Raw genomic sequence first — 25,758 nt, 5'->3', positions numbered from 1 at the left:
ATTATTAATTGATGATAACAAATACTATTCTTCCGTCCTAAAATATAAAAAAAAAATAAATAAATAAAAATTTGAGTGTGTGAATATAGGGTTTTGAATTTGATGGAACAATTTTGAAACAAAAAAGATTGGTCCTTCCTCCTTTGCTTCTGTCTCACGCGGAACTCAGTGTGGCCAAACTGTAAGCATTTTAGGTATGTGAATATAGGATTTTGAATTTGATGGAACAATTTTCTATTTGTATCTCTATTTTGCATACTTATTATTCTTAAGAGTGAAATTTTTAACTATTACCTAGCAAAAAAAAAAAAGTACCACATAGTATAAATATAAAGCAATCAAATTAAATAGGAAAAAGAGGGGAAATAAACCCCACTCCATTCTTTTCTATTAATTCATTTTACCAAATCCCACCATTTCCACTTTTTTCTTTCAAAATAAATAAAGGAAAATGAACACCACTATCCCTGATGAATTCACATTGTTGGGGTTTGTGAATTGTGAAGAGAGCAAAGAAAAGCTAAAGGAATAATCCAATGTTGTACAAGAAAAATGAACACCACTATCAACTAAGTAATCAATCTCCTTCAACATAAACAAAAAGATGTAATTGTACAAGTTAATTATAATCTACCAAAGGCATGAGAAAGAATATATTTTGTGAAGACTAGCTAGCCAATTCAATTAAGTTCAAGAGGATTCTAAGATGAGATTATTAGCTTCAGTTGTAGAGAGTGAGTGATTGTGCTCTCATTCATAAGTAACTACCAACATAGATGAATCATCCAAAGCTCTTTCTACATGTTTCCGAGCTGGACAACCTTTTACACTGCTACACTTGTAATAGCCCCTGCAGTAGTAATAATCATTGTTCTTAAATTAATAAATCTCAATACTCATTAGTACTACCATTCAATTCAAAATCAACTCAACTCAATAGTCAGTAACACTGCACTGCCTAATAATCAAGTTTTCTAAATTTAGCCCACAATCTTGATAGTTTGTTCGTGGAACCCACTTGGGTTGGTGCATTGGTATTGACTTGGGATTTGAGAGTGTGCTCCTCTTGAGGTCTGAGGTTCGATTTTCTCTGACGCTAATTTGGGTGAGCTAATTTAGCCATTTCAAAACAAAAAAAAAGTTTGTCCATGGCGGACCGGTAATTAGAAAATCACGTAATATACATATCTCTTACATCTTTATCATCGAGACTTTGACCTAACTAATTGGTGTCGGTTCGACTAAACCAATACACAAATAAATATGAATTGCGTTTTAAGACATAATTTCTTTTGTTGAACTTGCATCAATCATGACAATGTCTAAGACGAGAATAATGGTTTACTTCTATACTTCGTGAATGGTGAACTTTATGGTAGACTATTGGTCAAGACGGTCTCCACAATAAAATTTGCCCTTTTTTTTGTTGTTGAGAAATGATCAAAATTTAGTGTTTTTAATCACAAAACATGTCCACTTTTCAAATGGAAGGGTCGACTAGCAATCTACTTTGTGTGGCTTTAATCATAAGTAACTAATTCATTTTCAGATTTATTAAATAATTAATATATTTAGCAACCGATGTATATGGAAATCATAGTACATCAGTTCTTTACGAAAAATCATCTACATCAGTTATTCGATTATTCTAAAAAGTAAATGATTCGTATAAGAACTCAATTGAAATTACTACAATGTTGCATATGCTTAGTAATAATTAAGTGCTACCTTGGATGAGGTGATCCTTTAATGGGTTTTTGACCATATTTCCTCCAAGAATAATCATCAGTTGGAATATCAGCCATCTTCAAGCTTATGGCCGCTACCCTCACCACTCTTCTCAACCTCATTTTTCTATATTAATTAACAACAATATTAATATAAAGTAAGTAATCAACTAAAAAAGAATAATATGCTATAAGCACCCTTTCGTAAAAAAAAAAAAAAAACTAAAAAAGAATAAGAAAAAATGAATTTTGAAGAAAGCCATGACACAATCATATAGTATATATACCTCTTCTTTGAACAATGACAGTGGCCAGAGGAACTACTACACTTTTTCTTCAATGAACATGAGGAAGACATGAATGAATTAGCAGAGGAATTATGAGAAAAATCAATGATAGTTTTGGGAGCTAGAGGTGGGATCTGCTGCAACGGAGTAGCATGGTAGACTATAGTTTCAGAAAGGGTTGTAGAAGAAGAAGGTAAAGGTGCTCTTCTGAAACGAGCATGACCAGTTCTTGTTCTGTTTTGATTATTCAAAAGTGAAATAACATTCTTAAACTTTGAAACAGCTACATCAGCAACTGTTTTGTAGTCCATTTGATCAATTTCAATGAATTCCATGGAGTTAGACTTTGAATTTGAAGATAGCAGTTTAATGAGTTTGTCTATGCTTTGTAAACCAGAAGCAGCTTCTTCAACTGCATTCTCTTGGAATTTATTGTTTCTGTATTCCATTATGAGTTCAACTGTCATAGTACTTAGAAAGGAGAAGAAAAAGAGGGGAAAAAAAGTGAAAGGAGTTAAGGGCGTTGATAAAGAGGAAGGGTCATAGATAGAAAGAAAAGAATAGGTTTTGGTCAAATGATGCCAAAGAAGAAAGAATAATGTTGATAGTGGAATGTTGGTTTGGTCCACTAGGTCACTGTTGTGTCACGCTATAGATTTCTATCATCTTTGTTATGTTACCGTCCAAATGAAGTTAAGATTGCATGTGTAACTTGTAAGATCTAACACTATTATAGTAAACATGATCTCCACTCATTTGTTAATTTAGAGTATTTATGCATTAGAATAAGAAGTTTTCACCATCGGTATCCGATCTACATGACCATCTAATCTGATCTGGGAGTTAGTTCAGGTATTAAGTGATTTCAGTTTTCTTTCGATCGCAGTTACGGAGGATCGAACTATGGTCCTTCCTAACAAGTTCAGCGTCAATCACCATTGAACCAACTAATGATTGATGTACTCACAACTAAATTTTAACAAACCTGTCTAATTTTAAAATGTTACTTCCTCTGTCGCGTCCCATTTTATAAGAGCTACTTTGACTAAATAACACTATTCATTTATCTTACTTTGATCATATTTTTTTAATAATATATTGATATAAATATTAGCATATAAGATCTTATTTGATTTGTTTTGATCAGTATTTTCAAAATATCAAGTTTTTAAAATTTTTACTAATAGAGAATTAAAGATATTAATGATCGAAATTGTGCGTTGGCATACATGCATTAGTCAAACTAACTCTTATATTTTGGGACGGAGAGAGTATATAGCTACAAAGATTCCACCGTTGTTTTATCGATGATTAATCTCTCTTACGAAGTCTAATTAACAAATAAGGTGGTTTCTCTCATCTTAATTCATATACAAAGAGTTAAGGTCAAATAGAGAAGATTAGCATGGCCTCTCCACAAGGATGACATGCACAAATCGAAAAATAGTCCAAATTTTTTGTAAACAAAAAAAATACAAAGAGTTAAGGTCAAACAAACAAATATTTCCTTAAGAAATCCAGATTTCTTTACCAAACACCATCCGATTTTAAAGTAGCACGATCTAATTCAAAAATTTCACCCAATTGAACACGTCTAGCATATTTTTTCTTGGTCTTCACTCTTCACTTATTAAGAATTTAATATATTAAAAAAGCTTTATTTGTATGTGTTTGAACCTAGAGGTGGAAAAACAGATGAGTCTGATCCGTTATTTTAAACGGTTGCAAGTTGAGAAGCCTGGGGAGTGGGGGTATGGAAAATAGAACAACCCATTCGCTAGCCCACGAGAATGGGTTGTTGTTTGACTGGGCTCACGACATCAGTATGGCTTCTGTCATTGTAAGCGGGCTTAAGTTATGAAAATAATCATTTTATATTTCAGATTTGTTATTTGCTTTTACACTAAAATAGTCCCCGTGAGCTTAGCTCAGTTGGTAGGGACATCACGCTATTTGTGCAGGAATTGAGGTTCGAACCCCGGACACTCCACTTATTCATCTTTAAGGTGAATTTTCTAGCCACTAGATTACTTAACCAAAAAAAAAGGAAAAAAACTAATATGTGTATGTGTCCTTAGGACGGAAGTTAATATAGAAATATTTGTTGTGCATTTAATTTTTTAAAAGTCAAAATATTATTTATTTCAATGTATATTTTTCACTCTTAGTTTCCTTAGCAAGATCCATAGAATAAACTTCGCTAAAATATATAAGAGATGGAGATAACTAACTATTTAATAAAGATACATATGAAATTTTCAGCCAACAATATAACATTAACAAACCAAAATCTAAATCTTAACAACCAGACTAAAATTTTCCACATGCAACCAAAGGTCAAAAAAAATTTGAGATCCACGATTTTTTATGACATCTAACTCTGAGAAAAAAAAATACTTGAATGTGTTCGCACAAAAAATCAATTATATGTGATCTTTGAGATGACCAATTCTTCCGCATACTGACAAGATATTTGCAAGGTTGAGAGAAAATTGACCTTAGTATTGGTACGTAGTTTCGACCACTGTTAACGACGACTAATCTCCGCCGGCAAACCTATGAGGCACACAGATGAATTCTCTCATTCCAACTGAATTTTCTCCATACGCGTGAGTCAGAAATCGAAACTCTCGCCACATATTTAAGGGAGCACTCTTATCAGTTAGACGAATTATATGCACTAACGGTGGAATGTAGCAATCAAGTTATGAGACCAATGATAAACGTATATATCGTGTTTTCTACTTTATATTTTATACTAGCATATATATTACATCATATAATCTTTTAATTGATATTTTCTGTCTTTGTTTTGAAGTTATATATGTGGCGGTGCACATAAAAAAAAGTGGCGCTGGCCACCCATGATTTGGACAGATTATTACTATCACCAACCGCTAAATTTGTTCTTTAGTCATAAAATTTCAAATGGACGTTCTTGCATGTTTTTGTAATTACTATGGTTACATACGAAAAATAGTAATAAAAATTTCATAATTGTGCCAAAATTTTGTACTTATTGCAAACGTTTGACACTAGTTATAACTAGGGGTAAACCCGTGCGTTGCACGGGTTCGATTAAATATATAATTAAAATATTTTTATAAATGAAAAATAATAATTGTTATAAATATAATAAGAGTCAGGATCCGTTGACACCAACTAGTTTGACACCAAATGTTACACCTCTCAATAACGTTTTAACCGATATAAATTTTATAAAATCCACAGTTGGATTGAAAGTTTACATCATATAGATCATTTGTGTAAAATTTCAAATAAATCCAAAATCATTTGATATGTTATTGAGATACATCAAAATTAACGGTTTTTGTATTTTTTTAAATGCCGTTAATCTTTATGTGTCTCAATAGCATATCAAATGATTTTGGATTTGTCTGAAATTTTACACAAATGATCTATATGAAGTAAACTTTCAATCCAACGGTGGATTTTATAAAATTTATATCGGTTAAAACGTTATTGAGAGGTGTAACATTTGGTGTCAAACTAGTTGGTGTCAACGGATCCTGACTCATATAATAATATCATATAGTTAAATGATAGATATTAAAATAGTATATTTAATTCCTCTTCGATGTATTATTGGTCAAAAAAGAATAAGAAAATATGAGACATAAGAGCAATTTAAAGTTCGCTTATAGATATGTCGTAAAATAAATTATAACCTTTAACTTCTAAATTTTTGCATAGGTCATATACATTCAAATTATTTCAAATGTAGTTGAGACATACATTTTTTTTTTTACAAAACATACCAAATCCATGGTTTAAATAGAAGGAAAACTTCCGATCAAATGAACGTGCTCCACAATCATCACACTGCAATGACCACATTTATTGCATAAAGCAATCTTTAAACTTCAGTCATTAAAAAGATGAAAAATGGATATTGAAAATAGAATAACATTCATATATATAGACATAATTTGCTAAAATATCTATACATAGAAAACATACAAAATAATTTAAATACAAAAAATGAGAGAGCATGACTAAACAAAAAGTATGTCATACATGTGAATAGATATTAGTTATATAAGGATCATGGTTACATTGAGAAGCATTCCAACGGTCATAAGATTTAATTGTAATGAGTGTTTAGTTATCATTGCATTATATTTTTACAAATTAACTATGCAAATGTTAATTTATAGCATAAGAAATTAGATCTCTTTATGCAAAAACAACAATAACACATGAAGTTTAATTCTTTTCATTTTAGTGTGATGTTTCTTTTGCAGATAATCAAAAGTCACACTATTAATTGGTGTTTCCAATTATTTGCAATTAAGCATAAAATAAATCTCATAACTGATTTCAATTATTTTTTCTTCTATGGACCAATAATAAACATGTTATTGTTCTCGTATTTATCAATTCTCTTTTGTAAAAAGTCCGGTATCAAATATAAAATTATATTCATAGTTATACAATAACTTTAGTAAAATTGCATATTATTAAAAAAAAAAATTAAGGAAGATTTTTTTTTTTATCAGAGAATTTTTTAGTAAAGTTGGACGCAAAAATGTCAATATGGCGCAATTCAGTTTTTTCTCAATTACATTATAATTAAAATTAAAATGATTTAATTAAAGATAATTAAAATTAAAATGATTTAATCAAAGGAGATGATGAAAATGTTTTTTAATAGAGATTGTAAACTTGATAATTTGATATATTGATAATTAAAATTAAAATGATTTAATTAAAGGAGATGATGAAAAAGTTTTTTAATAGAGATTGTAAACTTTTCTTGTAGAGTGCCACATCATCAAAATACTTGATTGTGAGCAACTCAACATTCCTTTTACTTTTAAAAGATAAGTTGGAGGAATTCATAAGCGAAGAATTGTGTAAATTAATAAGTTAGCCACATTCTAAAGGAACTAATTATTAAGTACTTGATCATTTGGTTTGAATGTATTGAGATGATTTGTAAATGAAGCAATGCACCAACAACTTTTTATGTTGCTACCTAATAATATCATACGGTTGGTGTTGGTGTTACAATGTCATGAAAATTATTGTTGGTCTTTGTTTTCTTATTTTAGCAATGTATAGGATATAAACTCTCTTGTTATTTGCAGCAATGTGAATCAATATTGTACCAAAAATTGTAGCTGGTGATGCATGAGTAAAACCTGCCATTAAAGACTAAGGGATATATACTAGCTAGTGTCACTCTCATTAAGAAATTGACATTTGACATTAAAGTTACTTTAGCAAAAAAGCAAATAATAAATCATAATATGATGTTTGAAAATTGTCACTTGTTGGAGTTGACGATATAAGGAAGAACATGGACCTATATTATGGCAAAGTTTAAGGTGCACAAGTGAGTTAAGTTGTGCACCATGCACAAGTTATCGAAAACACTATGCCATAGGGGCTTTGTCTAACATGCACCACTTGATTAAGTGGTGCATGGTGCACAAGTGTTTGATATTTTTATAACGAATACAAATTTTACAAAATTTACCGTCGGATAGAAAGTTTATATCGTATAGATCATTCATAAATTTTTTAAAAAAAATTAAAAATTATTTGATATGTTATTGAGACCCGTCAAAATTAGCGGTTTATGGATTTTTATTCAATACCGTTAATCTTGATGGGTCTCAATAACATATCAAATGATTTTCAAAAAAATTAAAAAATTTTATGGATGATCTAAACAATATAAACTTTCTATTCAACGGTGAATTTTGTAAAATTCGTATTCGTTATAAAAATATCAAACACTTGTGCACCATGCACCACTTAATCAAGTGGTGCATGTTAGACAAAGCCCCTATATTCTTATTATGATTATAAATGCAATGTATCACAAAGAAAAAATGCAATATATCATCTTTATGGTGATAAATATATAATTTTAGAAGATTTAGACATTTACTTTTCTTTGGCACAAAATTTAGACATTAGAGATATATTTTTAATAGTAAATACAAGTTATATTTATTTGTTGAAGTGATGCAGTCAAATATAAATTAACTTTTGAGTCAACTGTATATAAAAAAATAAAATTGAATCAACTTGAAAAGGAATATTCTAATTATTGAATTGGTCAATTTTTTTATATAAAATTATTAAATATTTTGGTCAAAAAACAAGAAATTATTAAATATAAGTTTGTACCATATAAAAAATATATAACTCAATTTTTTATTAAATACTATTATTTTTTTTGACTAAATAAATACTACTATATTTAATTCAGTCAAAAAATACTACTACTATCATTTATTATCCTAAATATAAGAAAAAGTTGAATTAATAAAACTATGTATTTGTTCTAAATTTTTAACAAAATGCATTAACTTTTATGAACAATTTTTTTATATTTAAAACCAGAGTAGCAGTAGATTCGTTGGTACTAAAAAATGTATAGCAAGACATTTGAACTACCAACAGTGTGAACTGTGAAATAGTGTCCAATATTCATACAGTAGAAAAGATTAAATATTCAAATAATTGTGTGTGTCAAAAAAAAAAATCAAATAATTGGTAGGTTTCTTACCAAACAATTTAGCCAAATATAGAAAATAGACAGAGACTAGACATACACCCGTTTAGGTATTGAAATGCTATATATGATTTACAAGATTTTGACTCTTACTATTTTTCACCATTTGATCTAGCAATATTTCTCCCAATTTATTTTTAAAATAAGATTTTAACTTTTTAAAAGAATTGTAACCTCCAAATTAAAGATCTATTTTTTTACTAATAAATTCAATTTTAAAGTTATATTTCTCAATATTTTAGAAAATATTACGATTTATGAAAAACAAAATAAAGAAGGAAATTTGACTGAGAAAAAATAAAAGAGAATTTCCATTATTGTGGAATTAAATAAAAGTATACGAGCAAAGTACAACTATGGTGAGATATACAAATTATAGCAAGAAAACAAAATGGAAAAAAAGAGAAGACAAACAAAAAGTTCCAATGCTAGGTTTGTATAAGAAAAGGGAAAAGAAGACATCTAATTAATTTCTCTATCTCTATGTTGTCATGTAAATTATACATCATTTCTATTTAGAAAAAGAAAATTCAACCATTCATTTGGCAATTTAGGTTAATTTTGTTGGAAAATCACTTGTACTTTCCTAAATTGCCCTTTTACTTTCATTTGAAATTACAAGAAAACATGAAAAATAAAACTCCATGATGGAAACAAATTAAAATACACGCTCATACCCTTGACCTCTATTTGACCTTAGAATAATCCATCATTTTCATTAATCACCTTTCTTTCTCCAATTGTCAATTAGCTGTTAAAACGGTAATTACCAATACTCTAATCTCATCAAATACCCATTCCCACTACGATTATCAATTTTTCTCTCTTCCACACATTTTCACACCTCTTTCAATTTCTTCATTTTCTTTTCAAATAATGTCAAAAATGAAAATCCATAGAATAATTATAAAAAGAGACCAAAGACCCAATTTAGTCCTCAAAAATATTTCATGACTCAATTTGGTCTACAACAAAAAATAATGATAACAAATTAATTTTTTTTTCAAATAATTTAGTAGTTAAAAATTTCACTTAAGATGGATAAATAAGATGATCGAGATTCAAACACGAGCTAAGCTCATGTGACGATAGCAAATTAATCTATGTGTCTGCATTTGAACCCAATTCTTACATATGATATATAGCAGATGTCTCTGCCAATTTAGCTAAATTTGTCATAGACTAATTTGTCTGGAGTATAAAATCCCAGCTAGTTTATCCCTTAAACTCAAAGAAATGTTAGCTGATTAAACAACAACACTACCAAACTACAAAAAGACACTACCATCTTCTTCTCCAACCTTGCAACAACATAGTTGCTACAAAAAGCAAAGTCGAACATATATTAATAATATCACATTAATTTCTTTACACAATTTGTGTCTAAGAAACAAAAAATGAAGCTCTCAACGTTACAACAGAGTTACATTAACCGTCGAACAAACAGTTTCAGAGGATCAACACAGTTAGATTCGTCAACTGACGGCGCCGTTAAGTCACCGGCAACAATTTTCTGGCTAGTTCTTCACGGCGTTTGTTGCTTAATAAGTCTCGTTCTCGGTTTCAGATTTTCTCGTCTTGTTTTTTTCTTCCTTTTTTCAACTTCATCTAACAATATCTACACTGTTCCGTTTAACTCCGACGCCGGAATCACTATTCCGGTAGAAACTCAACTGAATCATATCAATAGCTTGAATCGAACGGCTGTTGTTGCTAGTAGAGTGGTGGTCGGTCGACACGGGATCCGAATTCGGCCATGGCCGCATCCGGATCCTGTGGAAGTAATGAAAGCGCATGGAATTATTGAAAGAGTTCAGAAAGAACAAAAAGCTTTGTTTGGTGTGAAGAACCCTAAAACGGTTATTGCGGTTACACCGACTTATGTGAGGACTTTTCAAGCGCTTCATTTGACCGGTGTGATGCACTCGCTGATGTTGGTACCATACGATCTGATTTGGATTGTGGTGGAAGCTGGTGGTGTTACAAATGAGACTGCTTCTCTTATAGCTAAGTCTGGACTTAGAACTATTCATGTTGGGTTTCATCAGAGAATGCCAAATTCTTGGGATGCTAGACATAAAGTTGAATCTTTGATGCGTCTTCATGCTTTGAGGTCAATTTTTGTCTCCTTTTATTGACTACTATGATGTTTTTAATTTCAATTTGTTAGTAGAATCTTTATGAAGTATCATTCCATGGTTGTTTGTTCCTAATTGTTAGTGCCACGGTTTTTATGGTAACGCTCGCGACATGATCCCATATATTTAGGAGAATCGTGATTTAATATGGCGAATGTGGTTTAATTGTGGTTGTGGAGTCATAAAAATGTTTGTTGTCGCGATCCAGATTGTTGTTCTGGCCTTTTTTAAAACCTTGTAGTGTCTATGACATAGCGCCCGTTTGGATTGAGTTATTTTTGAGTTTATGCAAAACAACTTAGGCCCCATTTGGATTAGCTTATTTTTGAGCTTATGCAAATAAATAAGTTTGTATGTATTCTTATAAGCTTTTCAAGGTAGTCTACGAGAAAATAGCTTATAAAAATACAATTTTTGTTAGTGAAAACTTATTAATTAACATAAAAGTTTATTTATTTGCATAAGCTATTTTCATAAGCTCAAGAATATGCCAAATCCAAACGGGCTCATAATCACAAAATATGGTGACAATACATGATGTGATGATGATGATGACTTTTGTTTTTCAAAAGAAACAGAATTTAGTGAATTTTCTTTTTCCCCTTTTGCTTACACGAAACCTGTTGTTGATTTTTTGTTGTGATGGAACAGGATTGTGAGAAAAGAGAGGCTGGATGGAGTTGTGATGTTTGCTGATGATAGTAATATGCATAATATGGAGCTGTTTGATGAAATTCAGAATGTGAAATGGATTGGTGCTGTTTCGGTTGGAATATTGCTTCATTCAGTTGATGCTGCTGAGATTTCTTCGTTGGTTCAAAAAGAAGGAGAGGAGGATACCATGCCAATGCCGGTGCAAGGTCCTGCTTGTAATGGTACTGATAAGTTGGTCGGATGGCACACCTTCAATTCATTGCGATATAGTGGAAAGAGTGCGGTTTACATTGATGATCGGGCACCTGTGTTGCCGAGAAAGCTTGAATGGTCTGGGTTTGTGTTGAATTCCAGGTTGCTTTGGAAGGATGTTGATGATAAGCCAGAGTGGATTAAGGATCTTGATGCATTGGATGGGGATGGTGAGGAGATAGAGAATCCACTGTCCTTGCTCAAGAGTACCACTGTGGTAGAACCACTAGGGAGTTGTGGACGCCATGTTTTGCTTTGGTGGTTGCGGGTTGAAGCTCGCACAGACAGCAAATTCCCTGCTCGGTGAGTCCCCTCTCCTCTTTATTTTAAATATTGTCAATGATGTCCATAGTTTTGCATTTGCCGACTGATGTCTTACTTCTATGTGTCAGTTGTAATTTATAACCGTCACAATAGTTTGCAATAAAAATGATTTCTGCAAACCCCCAGCCCACCCAAATCCTCATAGCCAAAAGTTACTTTCTAAAATTTGGATTGTTTGACAAATTTTAATATTTCTGACATTTATTTGGGTTAGGTACTGTGCAAACTGAATAAACACTGAACAATTACAATTTCTGTGGTTAATATGAAACTATATTCATGATTATCCTAATAGGGAATAGGTGCATGCACCGATATTTGGACATTATGTAATGTTCTAGGATGGTTATTGTGTTCCAGTTTATGTAGATCTACTTAAGCACCAGCTAAGATGATTCGGGTCACACTGACCTATAAGAACATTGCTAAGAATGCAAACTGCGTCCATATTGGGGTAGAACTTTTATAGACATCATATACTCTTATATTTTGTTTACCATCTAGTGATACTATTGTGCTGGCTTGAAAATAGTTACACACGAAGGGAGAAAGTGAAAGATTCAATGTATGTGGGCACAAAGCTTGCTTCCGTTCCCCTTTACGACTTCCTTAGGCATGGTGATTGGCTATTGCATACTAACTGCATGATTGTCTGCATTCCTTAGGGGGTTACTGCATGTAAATGTTGAAACCACAATGCATGGCTGGAATATCTTGACTATGTGGGGGCTGTAGATTGCAGACTTTCCAAGTTACATGTATTTGTTAGAACTGGAAGAACCAAAGTGATCATAAGGAGGTTGGAGTAATAGGAAGCTGTAGCCTCTAATTGTATGTCTGTTTAATTGAGATATAGTTGTATATAACGAGTGAGCGGGTTGCTAGGGACACCAGTAGCACCAAACTGCAGCAAGTAGAATTTGAGATAGGTATTGTTGGTAATTGTCGACTTGATCATACACTTCAGCCAGATCAATTGCCAATGACTTTCTGGCTCTGGGTACAGCTTGGATATCAATTTAGTCATTTTTCGACAAAACAATTAGGAATGTGGCAAAAGTTATGTCTGAGAATAGGGGAAGGGGTGTCAAGCCTTACTTCTACCATTAGTGCAATCTTGTAACTTTGCTTCATGTCTGTTCGGGTGAATGTTTGTCAAATGTGATTTTGATAGAAATTAATATTGTAAATTCTTCCCAATTTTCTCTGAGAATGTCATGGAGCTTATTTCTAGGTTCTTATCAGTCAGGTTTTTGTACTTCGAAATTTTTACAGGTCTATACAAATTGTGCATGGTTTTAATAAACTCAAAACTTAGTCTAGTATTTATTTGCATATTTGATATTTTCTGTCCATATCCCTGACTACATGATGCTATTTCTCGTAGATGGATAATTGACCCTCCTTTGGACATCACGGTTCCATCAAAACACACTCAATGGCCAGACGCTCCTCCTGAACTCCCGTCTAATGATGAAAAAGAGAAAGTGTTCGCTGGCACAGAAGAACAATCGAACAAGCACACTACAAAGACGAAAACATCCAGATCCAGACGCAGTAGAAGTAAGAGAAAGCATGACACCAAAGTGATTGGTGTACAGGTCTCTACACATTCTGAACAAACTGAGATATGAATTACTGCATCTGAGAATTTACTGCCTTGTGTTTATACGAGACTGCTGGCCTTCAGCGACAAGAAGCTGATTTCTTCCTGGATACATAAATCATTCGCGAAGCTTTTATGGTTGGCCCGCAGTAATATGTGCATTTGAATCCGATTTTCACCCATTTTTTACATTTCTTTTATTATTTTTTCTTGGAGGAGCTATACATCAGTTCATATGAAAGATGAAAGGGAAATATCAACTTAGTTTTGCAGCATTGGCTGTCTTGTGGGAAGCCTGTATTCAAATTTATTTTATGTTTATACATATTATTCTCAATAGTATTATAAATTCCATTTTATTCTTTCTTATGCAGTATTTGTTACTCACTATAGATTGTAATAGAAACCGTCGCATACCATTCACATGAACTTTAAAAACAAAGCTAGAATCTATACACACATCTTGGAGTAGAGTTGGTAAGCCAAAAATGTCCGAAAGAAGTTACATAGTAACATAGACATGGGAGGAAGGAGAAATTAATAGGCATTGGAAGTCCGAAGATAGTACTAAATATTGGTTAAAGGAAAATGGTGGGATGACTCTGCTTAGTGATGCTAATGAGCAAACAAATGCACACAATGTCATACCTATTGACAGGAAGTGGGATATTTAACTGTCATGCAATTTAGCTGGCGATATATAATATTCCATTAACAAAGATCAAGATTTTTTTATAGACGTGAAAAGTTAGGTGAGCAGGATTTCAGAGGTTCGTCAAATACCTTAAGACTCATCGAACGCTAATAAAGGTATTTAGAGATTAATCCCACTCAAGAGGCTTATTTGATGCAATTGTCATAAAATAAAAGGAATTAAGATGTTAATATTTAGCAGAGAGCATGTGTTTTATGCGCAATGCGTGAGTATCCTAAACTTGTATTGAGTTCAAATTTTACTCATAAAGAAAAGCATTTCACCATCAGGCTACTTAACCAAAAAAAGCATTTCTTGAGTGTTTGGTTACATGTTTGAATGCTCAAACTCGGTTTTCATCGCAACTTTACTGTTCTGCATCAACGTGGTCTTTCACCGTGATTTGGCTCGATGTGCATGTGCTGCATTCCAAACAGTCACTTCATGTCAATGTTGGCATGAATAAATTTTGTAACCTCCTTGAGAGTTGTGGCTATTTGCTTATCATGTCAACTGTCATGGGTATTTTTCCTTAATAATCAACATCTGAAGTTAGTTTTCCGGTTTTAATAGCATCATTTGAGGTCCTTCTTACTCGCTGCAACAAGGCATTCAGATGTAAATATTGTTCTTTTTAAAATTTCAAATATTATATGGAATGTCAATCTAAGATCTGTCTCCATCTATTCTCATTTGGGCATCGACATTAAGCAACTATGCATTACTTTGAAGAAATCTATCCATTATATTATTTCCATACTATTAAGAAAGCATAGTTTGATTATCCATGTTGGGTAGCATCTCTATCTATTTTTATATAGTAAAGGAAAGACGAATTCTATAGTGCATAAGTTATATAGGTCTTTGATAAAAAAAAATGTTATACAGGTCTTATACCTTGCACAAATTTTTTTATAATTTAATTATCAAGTCCCACCATATGTATTGTTACACCCACAACACCAAATATACTCCCTGCTCCTTGGTCAGAAACCTCTCGTCCATCTCTTTCTCCTCATCACCACAAATCCACACAGAAACCATTATGTTAGACGTATAACCCTCATCCTTACCCACTCAATCCTATTCATCAACACAAGCGAAGCCACAAATCTGAGAAAAAGAAAACACCGCAACAAGAAATACGAGCAAAACAATCAGAATTATAAGCTACAATTTGAAACTTAAAAACTGTGATTAACGAAGAATCTTAATGAGTAAATCTTATACGAATTCGAACCACAAGGAATAAGGTAAGATACAAAACTAAAAACTTAGTATTGGTCTATTGCATAGTTGAGTTGTAGAGCAGGAAAATGAACATATGAGGCAACTGATGGAGGTAGAGGGAAGGAGGGGCAGAGGATGCCAAACTCTGGTGATATAGGCGTATACCCCTCCCCGGAGATAACCCGTGTAGTAGTACGTCTACGGTAAACCTAACGAGACTTCTATCAACAAAGGTGAAAAAAATATCGTGCAACATGCACAAAATTAATAGGCTTGTACCTGGTTGAATAGCCATGCAAAATTAAGTTAGAAAAAATTTCATACAAAATTAAATCAACTAAAACAAAGTACTTTAGTAAATTCTCAATTAAGTTAGAAAAATTTCATACAAAATTAAATCAACTAAAACAAAGTACTTTAGTAAATCCTCAATTTTATCAGTAATAAAAGGTCAAAGTGCAAGTTGGAATTTAGAGAACAAAGAGGTCTGAGTAATTTACTCAAATTTAAAAAATACCTGAAAAAGACATGCCACCTGATTCTACAAATTTCCAGGTTCAATATGAAAATAAGTCAGAGACAAGAAAGGAGAAATCCGTAGAAAGCAAATTAGATAAACAGATATATGTCCTTAAAATCAAAGCATATATGAAATAAAAAGCCATTAGCAGTTTAGCACCACCAAGATATGAGAAGTTTACTAGTTTTAACATACAAATAAATTTAGAACAGTTTCTGACATCGAGCGTCGGAAATTTGCATAAGTAAACTACCCATGACATGATGGAACAGCAAGCTAAGCAGTCTCTGTTGCTGGTTGGGTCACCCCAGACTTAACCAACAGCTTAGTCAAGTTCTCTGGGGAGCAAACTTGATACTTAACTTTCCCAGAGGGTGAAAGAAAAACCTCTGCAAGTTCAAGCTTCTCTGAGGTAAGACTAGTGCTATCCATAGTTTTACTGAGTACTTTCAGTGCAAGGTTAACTGCTTCTTCCCTTGTGATATCATCCTTGTAGTCCTGTTTTAGAATAGATTGTGCTGCCTGGTTGTTGGCGCCAATTGCACCAGCTTTCCAACCGCCATAATTTCCACTAGGATCACTCATGTAAAGTTGAAAGCCGTAGTTTTTGTCCCATCCTGCAAACAGGAAAGAGACTCCAAATGGACGGAGACCACCAAATTGTGTGTAACCTTGCTTGGTATCACAGAGAGATTGAACCAACTGCTCAACAGGCATTGGCTCTTGGTAAGCAAATGAGTAACGTTGTGCTTGGATCCTAGCAGTATTGATTAAGATGTTGGCATCAGACATAATCCCAGCAACAGCACATGCAACATGATCATCAATCTTGTACATTTTCTCAGTTGAAGTTGAGGTTTGTAGCAGCTTGGATGTCACCTTCTTTTCGCCAACCAGAACAACCCCATCTTTGGACAAGATTCCTATGGCAGTACCAGCATTTCCAATAGCTTCCATTGCATACTCTACTTGGTAAAGACGACCTTCAGGCGAGAAAATTGTTGTACGACTATCATATCTTCGAGACATTTTGATCTGAGGCAAATGAAAAAAGAATAAAGGATAATGAATAAAGTAGTTCTTTGGTAAAAATGGAAAGAAACGACACTCATTTAGAAGAAAACATAACCATCAGTTTTTATATATGATAAATAAATAAACTGAATGCCAACTTTGAGTGATTATTACTCTTCCCCTTCATGGAAATTTTGTTTACATATCAATAGTTACTTCTTTGAATTTCTCCATGAATCTTATAAAAAACTTCTCAACCTCTACATAGCTGTAAGGTCAATTATAAATAATAAGCTTCAAAGTGTAATAAGACAAAGATGGAAGCTTTAGTGAAGTAACCCTGGATACTGGTATATTCCTGTGAATCTTCCTAGAATTTTTAGTCAGAATTAGATATTAAAGCACCACTATGAAAGAAAAAGAGATAGAGATGGGTCCATGATCTATGATCAAAGAATATAGTGCTTAAAAAACCAAGTACGAAACTGCAAAAACGGTGAATTATATGGCAATAACATTAAAACTAGGCTGTGAATTCACATATGTAGCAAGGAACACTACAATCATACAAGCATACATAAACAAAATAAAACTAATTCACTCCGTCAATCCCCTCAGATACAATATGTCAAATCAATAGCACAAAACAAACAGTTGCAACACTCAGAAGCTGCATACAATACAAGGGTTGTGATTTTCTCAATTTTCCTAAAAATAAACACATGAAAAATCTCACGAATTACACAAATCTAGGTCAAGCAAAAATCAAACAAAAGAATTGTTGAAATCTATATATATGTATATATATATATATATTATATATATATGGTGGATTTGTCAAAATCACGGTGATTTTTGCAAAGTTTAATTTTTGCAAAATTACGTGGGCTCACCTTGATTTTGTCAAACTCTTTGTGAATCTAAACATGAACTAAATTAGAAAATCTGAAAACATGGTGATAAAACTGAAAAACTAGCAAATTAAAGTGAAATTACCACCAAACCTAATTTCCACCAAACCACACTACAATCTCAACTGTAAATTTAACCTAAACTGAGCATCCAAAGAAACTCAAGAGACTAGGGTCATATATTCAGCATAACCAAATCCAAAATCACTGAACATGGATCTACGATTCAAAGAATCATAAATATTTCGTACATTAATAAATCCTAAACCCTAAAAATCAAATCAAACATTGTAGAAATATTTGCCCTATGTTATCAATTGCACTGCTTTAGTGCAGAATCGCGGTACAGAGTGAAGCTCTGATGCGACGCAATTCTGTTGCAGTGGCGACTATCGCGATTGAAACGCATCTAATCGCGCGCTATAGGAGAAGCTAAGGTAAATCGGAAAAGTAAAATTGAAAAGAAAAAGGAAAAGTTAGACGAGTTTCTTACTGTTTGTGGCGGTCGATGAGAAACTCCGGTAGCGTTTTCCGGTTAGATTTTTGTGTTTACGGCGAAGGTGAGTTCAGCGCGATTCCAATTTGTGTTTCTGAAAGTCGATGGAATGAAGCTACCTAGTTTATTTATAAAAAAAAAATAAAAAATTGTACTACTTTTTTGACAAGAAATATATTTTTCGTATCTATTAAATTTCAAATTTTCGTTTTTATTCTTTACTAGCGGTTAGATAGGGCGCGTTCCGCGTCTGTCCATGTGATCCATATTCAGGGGCGGGCCTGTTCAAGGCTTGGTGTGGCTCCAGCCCAGCCCAATTTTTTCTAAAAATAAAAAATAAAAATTTTATAAATAATTTTAAGTCATTTTGTATACATATTCGTACAAATATTAATATAAATATTAGTTTAGAGTTTATTATTAATAATTGTAAGTATCTCGTATACATATTAGTTTTGAGTTAATTTTTTCGAACTTTTTGTTAAATTTTGAGTTAATTTCTTAAAACTTTTTAAAGATAGGGGACCACATTGAAACCTAAAATAAACATAATTAAGGAACCAAATATGTAATTAAGCCTTTAATTTTATAAAAATCAACTTTGAGTTTTTTGTCAAAAAATAGTGGACAACTAATTGAATTTATAAGATTGGGTAAAATTAGCAATTGAACTAGCATATAAATATAATATGACATAAAAAATGTTTAATATATGTAATTTTTTCAAGTAAGATAATACGGGTAAAATTGGAATAAAAATTAATAAGTTATAAGTTGATTGAGTTAAACAAGTGATATGCATGATTTAACATATATTCAATAAATTATAGTTTTTTTTTTTCCTAATAGAAATTTTGTGGTTTTTAGATATAGTTTATTGGTTTCTTTTTTTGAATAAATAGTTTCTGGTTCTTTGGTTTGTTGTTCTTTTTTTGGAAATACATATTGTATTAATAGTAATTTCACATATTGTTTGTTGTTTAACTTAATTATTATCAAGATGAAAAAAATGGTAATGTCTGAATTTTTTTAGCCCCACTAGAAAGTCGTGGCTGGGTCCGCCCCTGTCCATATTGTCTATTATGCAAACTTATGTTGAAGATTATTCTAAGTTTTTCATATAGTTTGCATGATTAACTGAGATATACACATTAGAAGAATAAAAAATGCGGACAAAATATCTCGTGTATGTCTGTCCGTATTTTTTTATTGTTGCAGAGAGGAAATATACTATTATTACTTACACAGTCATAATGTTTTAGGTATCTTCATGCTTTCGAAAGTGAGTTATGAGAGTTGTGAAACCATTTATAGGTGAAATAAAAAAGAAAATAAAAGCAACAATATTCGTCTAAAATGATACTTAAAAATGGATGGATGGAGTATAAATTATAAATATTAAATAACATTGAACTCGTTGGGATGATATTATTATTTTCTTTATTTTTTTGACTAAAAAACAACAATATTTATTCATTCAACTTTATAGGGAATACATCAATCGAAATCATTACATATTCAGTTTTATCCCGCCTCAGTTCGATCTTTAGAATTCTCGAAAGTATAGAACTTCCCACACAATGTTTCCATATCAGTTAAAGGCAACTGATTACAAAAGCTCTCCTCCATTCTTCACTAATAAAATGATTTAACAAAATTAAATAAAGAAAAATTAAGAAAATAAATAATTGTGCATAAACAGAACAATCAATCTTCAAGAATGTCAGTCTTAAAAAACACAACAATCAACAATTTCAACCAAGCATCAACGACAACGACAACAACAAAAATTTGGTCAATCTTACCCTTATTCCACGAAGCGAAGCCACAAATCTGAGAAAAAGAAAACACTCCTTGCTAGTGGAAACAAACACTCCTTGCTAGTGAAAATAAATACTTACTAAATAGGTTGGTTTTTGGTCAAACACAAAGGCCCTTTGTCATAAAACCTTAAATAACAGCAATAGAGAAAACTGCAATTAAACCTTAAAAAAAGAGGAAATTGTAAAGGGTCAAAATCGCTAATAAAAAATAGGAGGACCAAAATCGCATAGTTAAAAAGCTAAAGAGTAAAAAATACAATTAAATTTGTACCCAAAAGAAAAAACAATTAAATCTGATCAATTACATGTAACCAAAATAAATAAATAAATTGCAAAGTAGGCAGCTCCCTCAAGGGCCAATCAAATTTATTGCCCATAATTCTTGAAAGAATAATGATTACTCCAACATAATATAGAGGCTCATATAATTTGAACATTTTAAATACATGTATATCCTCTGACTATATGAAACTTCTACCTCTATTTCAATCCTTTTAGTCCCAATCACAAAGAGCCATGCCATTTTCATAGAAGGTGAAGGTGGATTCATCTTTTTCATGACAAAGAAGACTAGACAAAGAAAAAGGGTGCCAACAAAGCTACCCATGTTTGATTTCTGAACAAAATGTGTCTCAAAGTTGAGACTTGTTGTGTTATTTGAAGTTGTCGTGGAAGAAGGTAAGTGTGCTAAATAGTATGAAGTGTTTGGAGAGTTTCCAAGAAGCTCATTATTTTATTTCTGATTTTTTTTTTTTGGGTTGTTCAGTGCATGAATCATGAGTTTTTTTTTTTTATCTTAAGTTTTTCTCATTTATTAATTTTAATATGATATAATAATTAATAATAAAAAATTAAAATGAAATAGAGTTTTTTGACTAAAAATGAAATAGAGTTAGTTTTTACTTAAATGTTTTGTTAACATATGTCATGTTCTGTTTGTCTAGTCAGAATGAAGTTAACGGTAGAGATCAATATTGTTTTTTTCCATCCACACCAAATTATTGTCTAATAATAAACCACTTTTTTATAATGAACGGTACTTTTGTTCGATTGTAAATGTCTTATTTTTCAATTTTTACCTAATACACATGCATTTTTTTTTTAATAATTTATACAAGACCTATTATCAAAAAATGACAATGTATACGAGACTCATATTTTTACTCATATATTAATGCAAGTGTATTTAGTAAAAAATATATTAATGCAAGTGTCTATTTTTTTTACCAAAAAGAATATATTAAATTATATTAGATACAAACAGTGACACTTTTTAAGATAATTTTTCTTAACAAATATGACATTTACAATCGAACAAAAGTACCGTTAAATATTATTAAAAATTATTATATTAAAATGCCTCAATTAAAAAAAGGTAATCAAAGGTTTGTGTGATAAAGCAGTAAAGTTGAAGTTTTTTTTTTTCACAGGAAGCAATAAAGTTGAAGATGAGAATGGCAATTGGGCAAATCATATATGTTCAATAAAATGAAAAAAATTAAAATTGGATTAACAAGTACTAACAACAGGTTCTGACATTTGGGGACATGTTTAGGCCACATTTATCCATCATCATGCTATACAATATTTTAAGGTTTACTCCAAAATAAAAAATGTGCTACAATATTTTTGTTTACAATTATATCACTATGATTTTCGTCGAGAAGTCTATGAAGCACATAAAGAAGGTTATTCCGTCCTAGCCGGAATTTTTTTAATGCGCAAAAGTCAGGAAGTCCTATATTTAGAGGGCTAAAATTTCTTATCAGTTGCACAAATTCATTATTAGTCGCGTGGTACATACTTTATTGATATATAATAGCACGCAAGATTGGAAGTTATGAGCTGCAAGTTAGCTCAAAGGGTCCCATATGAGTTGCACAATACAATCAAGTCAATGTCGTTTAAGGCCTTTAATTCAATTCACCAACTATTCAGTTCATTTACTTCTCAATGGATAATAACACTTTTCACAACATTAAGTAACAAAAGATATCAGTTTTCTGAAAGAAAGGAAAAAAAAAATGGTAGCTGTTTTCAACAAAGAGCTCTTGAGCTGGTACCTTATCACCCTTAAACTTAGAGAAACCTTAGAGTCAGGGATTCCATCATCATCATCTCTAAATTCCGGTACCGGATCGATCGAGTTACCTCGGCAGTTGCAGCAGCAGCAGCAGAAGTATGAGCAACAACCTTCAGAATCATTGCAGATTCTTCTTGCCAACCAAGATGGTGAAATTTTGCAAGAGGTAGAAGCAACCTCACCAGCATCTGAATGGGTGATCTCTATCAAGGAAAAACTCGAGGAGGCGAATCAAGACGATGTAGCAAGTTCATGGACCAAGCTATCAATCTACAAAATCCCTCATTATCTTAGAGATAGTAGTGGCGACGACAAAGCTTATGCACCGCAGATTGTGTCCTTAGGACCTTACCATCATGGTAAAAAGCGCCTTCGACAAATGGAACGTCATAAATGGCGTTCCATTAACCATGTCCTTAAGCGAACCAAACATGACATTAGGATTTATCTCGATGCAATGAAAGAGATGGAAGAAAGAGCGAGATCTTGTTACGAAGGAACGATTGGGTTAAGCAGCAACGAGTTTGTGGAAATGTTGGTTCTTGATGGTTGTTTTGTGCTTGAGCTATTCAGAGGAGCTACAGAAGGGTTTAAGGAACTTGGTTATTCGAGGAACGATCCTGTTTTTGCAATGCGTGGATCGATGCATTCCATTCAAAGAGACATGATCATGCTAGAAAATCAGCTTCCTCTTTTCATACTAGATTTGCTTCTGGGAATTCAGCTTGGTAAACCAGATTTGAAAGGACGTGTTGCAAATCTAGCACTCAGATTCTTTGATCCTTTAATGCCGACAGATGAACCATTAACAAAAAGTGATAGAAACAAACTGGAATCAACATTTAGAAAATGCACTACCAATGACACCTTTGATCCTTTATCCGATCAAGGCGGTCTTCACTGTCTGGATGTATTCAGGAGAAGCTTATTGCGGACAGGACCTCAACCAGCATCTAGAATATGGATCAAACGCAGGTCGAGCGCTAATAATAGAGTCGCAGATAAACGGCGCCAGCAACTGATACATTGTGTTACTGAGCTAAAAGAGGCTGGAATCAAGTTCAGAAAAAGGAAAACCGATCGGTTCTGGGATATTAAATTTAAAGACGGTATTCTGCGGCTTCCAAGGCTCTTGATCCATGATGGTACAAAATCTTTGTTTTTGAACCTCATTGCATTCGAACAGTGTCATCTTGATTGCAGTAATGACATAACATCTTATGTTATCTTCATGGATAACTTGATCAATTCTCCCGAAGATGTCGGGTATCTTCATTACCGAGGAATAATCGAACACTGGCTTGGGAGTGATGATGAAGTCGCGGACCTTTTCAACCGGTTATGCCAAGAAGTTGTGTTTGACATCAATAACAGTTACCTTTCTCCATTATCAGAGTCTGTGAATAGATACTACAATCATAGATGGAATACTTGGTGTGCAAGCTTGAGACACAATTACTTCAATAATCCTTGGGCCATTATCTCTTTTGTTGCTGCTGTAGTCCTGTTGCTGCTTACTTTTGCACAAACTTACTACAGTGTGTATGGATATTATAGACCAGCACAGTAAATGCTATACAATCAAGTGCCGTTGAAGGCTCTTTCATTTCATATTCATCAGTGCATTTTCTATCATTGATTCTTTGTTAAGTGTGAGTTATTGATGTGTTTATGGTAACTTCAAGAATGAAGCCAAAAATGAGTTTGGAAGGTTGAAGAGTTGAAAATTTTGTTATTTGATGATTTATTTTGGTGCTTGAGATACTGGCTAGTGGCTACTACCACTACTGTAATACAAATTCCAGTTGTGAATTGTGATGCAAATGTTTATCAAACAACTTTGCCTTAGTTTTATAACAAGCTTTCAGTTCATATTCTAAAAGAACATTACATTGCAAGGAAGTTTAAGTCTTAGAAATCCACATATTCTAACAGAAATTTACATTGCAAGACAATCCTATTTTTATTAAATCTTAGACCTAGAGTAAATTATTGACATTATAACATTCACAAATTTAAATAAAGAACGTTTGTGTTTACCTAACTATAGATATAAATAATTAAATATATCATATAGATAAGATATCAGACAATTTTTAATTTTTTTTGAAAATGTAACAAGTCAGCGCAGGTAGTGCCCTGTATGTGCGAGTGTTGAAAATTTTGGAGTATTGAGCTTGATTCCTATCGATTAAAAAAAAACATTTGATATTATTAAAGAGAATAAAATATTAGCATCCTGCTGCATTGAGTATTATTTTAATAAATAAATTAACAAATTACAGGTGGTCAAGTTCCAATGTCACGGTCTTAAGGCACACTATTGGACTATCAACATGTAAACAATTAACCTAACATATGATATCACAGAGGAAAGACATGCTTAGATTTTGAGATGATGCACAAGGTCTTTTGAAGTAAAATTAATTAACTTTGTATAAGAATGCATTGAAATTCATGTTTTTGAGTTTTTCTTTCTTTTCAATAATGCTTGGCACTAAACATCTTGGTGCACATAGTCACGGGGTGAAATTATAAAGGTCTAGAAGGACAATAATTAGATAGATGAAGTTCTTTTTGCTACTTCAACAAAAATATAAACCAAACATAGAAGGTACTAAGAAATGGAAGGACATCGACTTCAAAACTTCAAAGTACTAGGCAACTCCAGAGATACAATAGATTCCAAAGCAAGGATACTGAACATCAGGCTAAGGAAACAGGAGACAACTTTCCAAGATTGAGTACAGCTTACATGAGTTCAAATGGTGGACCAATATTCTCTAACTTTTTAGAGCCAAAGGCACCTACCTTTCAGTCTTTCTAAGCCATCAGACCAATCATGTGTTTAACCCAATGACACATATTCGTACTGTTTACTTTTCTTCCCTAAAATATTCAACAACAAAAGTAACAAGAACAGCAACGTCTGCAACGTCTCCGTCACCCAATCCTGTCAAACAAACCACCATCACTAACTTTGACAAGCGGCCACCGCCTCCTTGTTAGTCCACCGCCTCTGTGTCCCTCCACCGGTGCTGACATCCATTCCGTCGACACTGTTAACCGCCCCACCAAAACTTAGAAACAGCCTTCTAATAATTGAAGCATGACAACGGGTGTTGGGTTCCACAACGGTCGATCGGTGGCTCCACGATGGTCGGCCGGTGGAAAGGGATTCGGCGGCGGCCAGCAGTTCTACGGCAGTCATGGAGGACAGTAACTTTGCTGTAAAAGATTTCCACTCTTGAATTAAAAAATAATAATGAATATATTGAGTTGGACACGTGGCATGATCGGGTCCATGTGAATGATCGGATGGATGCTGTTGGTCGAAAGTTAGGGTGACTTTCCCGCTAAAACGTTAGAGAATATTGGTCCTTCAAATGGTATACCAGACAGATCCATGGGTCAACAGGAGAAACATACCATGACCAACCAGTTGGATC

At 32.7% G+C, this 25,758-nt stretch overlaps 4 protein-coding genes and 1 pseudogene across 4 annotated transcripts; 3 read left to right on the top strand and 2 right to left on the bottom strand.

Moving 5' to 3' along the window:
- Nucleotides 1-398: 398 nt before the first annotated feature.
- Nucleotides 399-2,677, bottom strand: LOC123906388 (probable WRKY transcription factor 15). Its single transcript, XM_045956298.1, has 3 exons — nucleotides 2,015-2,677; nucleotides 1,729-1,854; nucleotides 399-850 (listed from the first exon to the last, which is right to left on the bottom strand). Exons 1-3 carry the CDS (start codon nucleotides 2,479-2,481, stop codon nucleotides 751-753), a joined length of 693 nt encoding a protein of 230 aa, XP_045812254.1. The 5' UTR covers nucleotides 2,482-2,677; the 3' UTR covers nucleotides 399-750.
- A 702-nt stretch (nucleotides 2,678-3,379) lies between these two features.
- LOC123911977 lies at nucleotides 3,380-3,472 on the top strand (annotated as a pseudogene).
- Nucleotides 3,473-9,622: 6,150 nt separating this feature from the next.
- On the top strand, nucleotides 9,623-13,914 carry LOC123906386 (beta-1,4-xylosyltransferase IRX14-like). The gene is made up of 3 exons (XM_045956296.1): nucleotides 9,623-10,677; nucleotides 11,354-11,911; nucleotides 13,320-13,914. The coding sequence occupies exons 1-3, from the start codon at nucleotides 9,962-9,964 to the stop codon at nucleotides 13,564-13,566; spliced, it is 1,521 nt and encodes a 506-aa protein (XP_045812252.1). The 5' UTR covers nucleotides 9,623-9,961; the 3' UTR covers nucleotides 13,567-13,914.
- A 2,132-nt stretch (nucleotides 13,915-16,046) lies between these two features.
- Nucleotides 16,047-18,583, bottom strand: LOC123906387 (proteasome subunit alpha type-4). Its single transcript, XM_045956297.1, has 2 exons — nucleotides 18,401-18,583; nucleotides 16,047-17,017 (listed from the first exon to the last, which is right to left on the bottom strand). The coding sequence occupies exon 2, from the start codon at nucleotides 17,009-17,011 to the stop codon at nucleotides 16,259-16,261; it is 753 nt and encodes a 250-aa protein (XP_045812253.1). The 5' UTR covers nucleotides 17,012-17,017; nucleotides 18,401-18,583; the 3' UTR covers nucleotides 16,047-16,258.
- Nucleotides 18,584-22,003: 3,420 nt separating this feature from the next.
- Nucleotides 22,004-24,166, top strand: LOC123906385 (UPF0481 protein At3g47200-like). Its single transcript, XM_045956295.1, has one exon. The coding sequence runs from the start codon at nucleotides 22,251-22,253 to the stop codon at nucleotides 23,877-23,879; it is 1,629 nt and encodes a 542-aa protein (XP_045812251.1). The 5' UTR covers nucleotides 22,004-22,250; the 3' UTR covers nucleotides 23,880-24,166.
- The last annotated feature ends 1,592 nt before the right edge of the window (nucleotides 24,167-25,758 follow it).

Source organism: Trifolium pratense, linkage group LG2, assembly GCF_020283565.1.
Source record: "Trifolium pratense cultivar HEN17-A07 linkage group LG2, ARS_RC_1.1, whole genome shotgun sequence".
Taxonomy (NCBI): domain Eukaryota; kingdom Viridiplantae; phylum Streptophyta; class Magnoliopsida; order Fabales; family Fabaceae; genus Trifolium; species Trifolium pratense.
The sequence above is the reverse complement of the archived record's forward strand: the minus strand, read 5'-3'. Positions and strand labels throughout refer to the sequence as shown.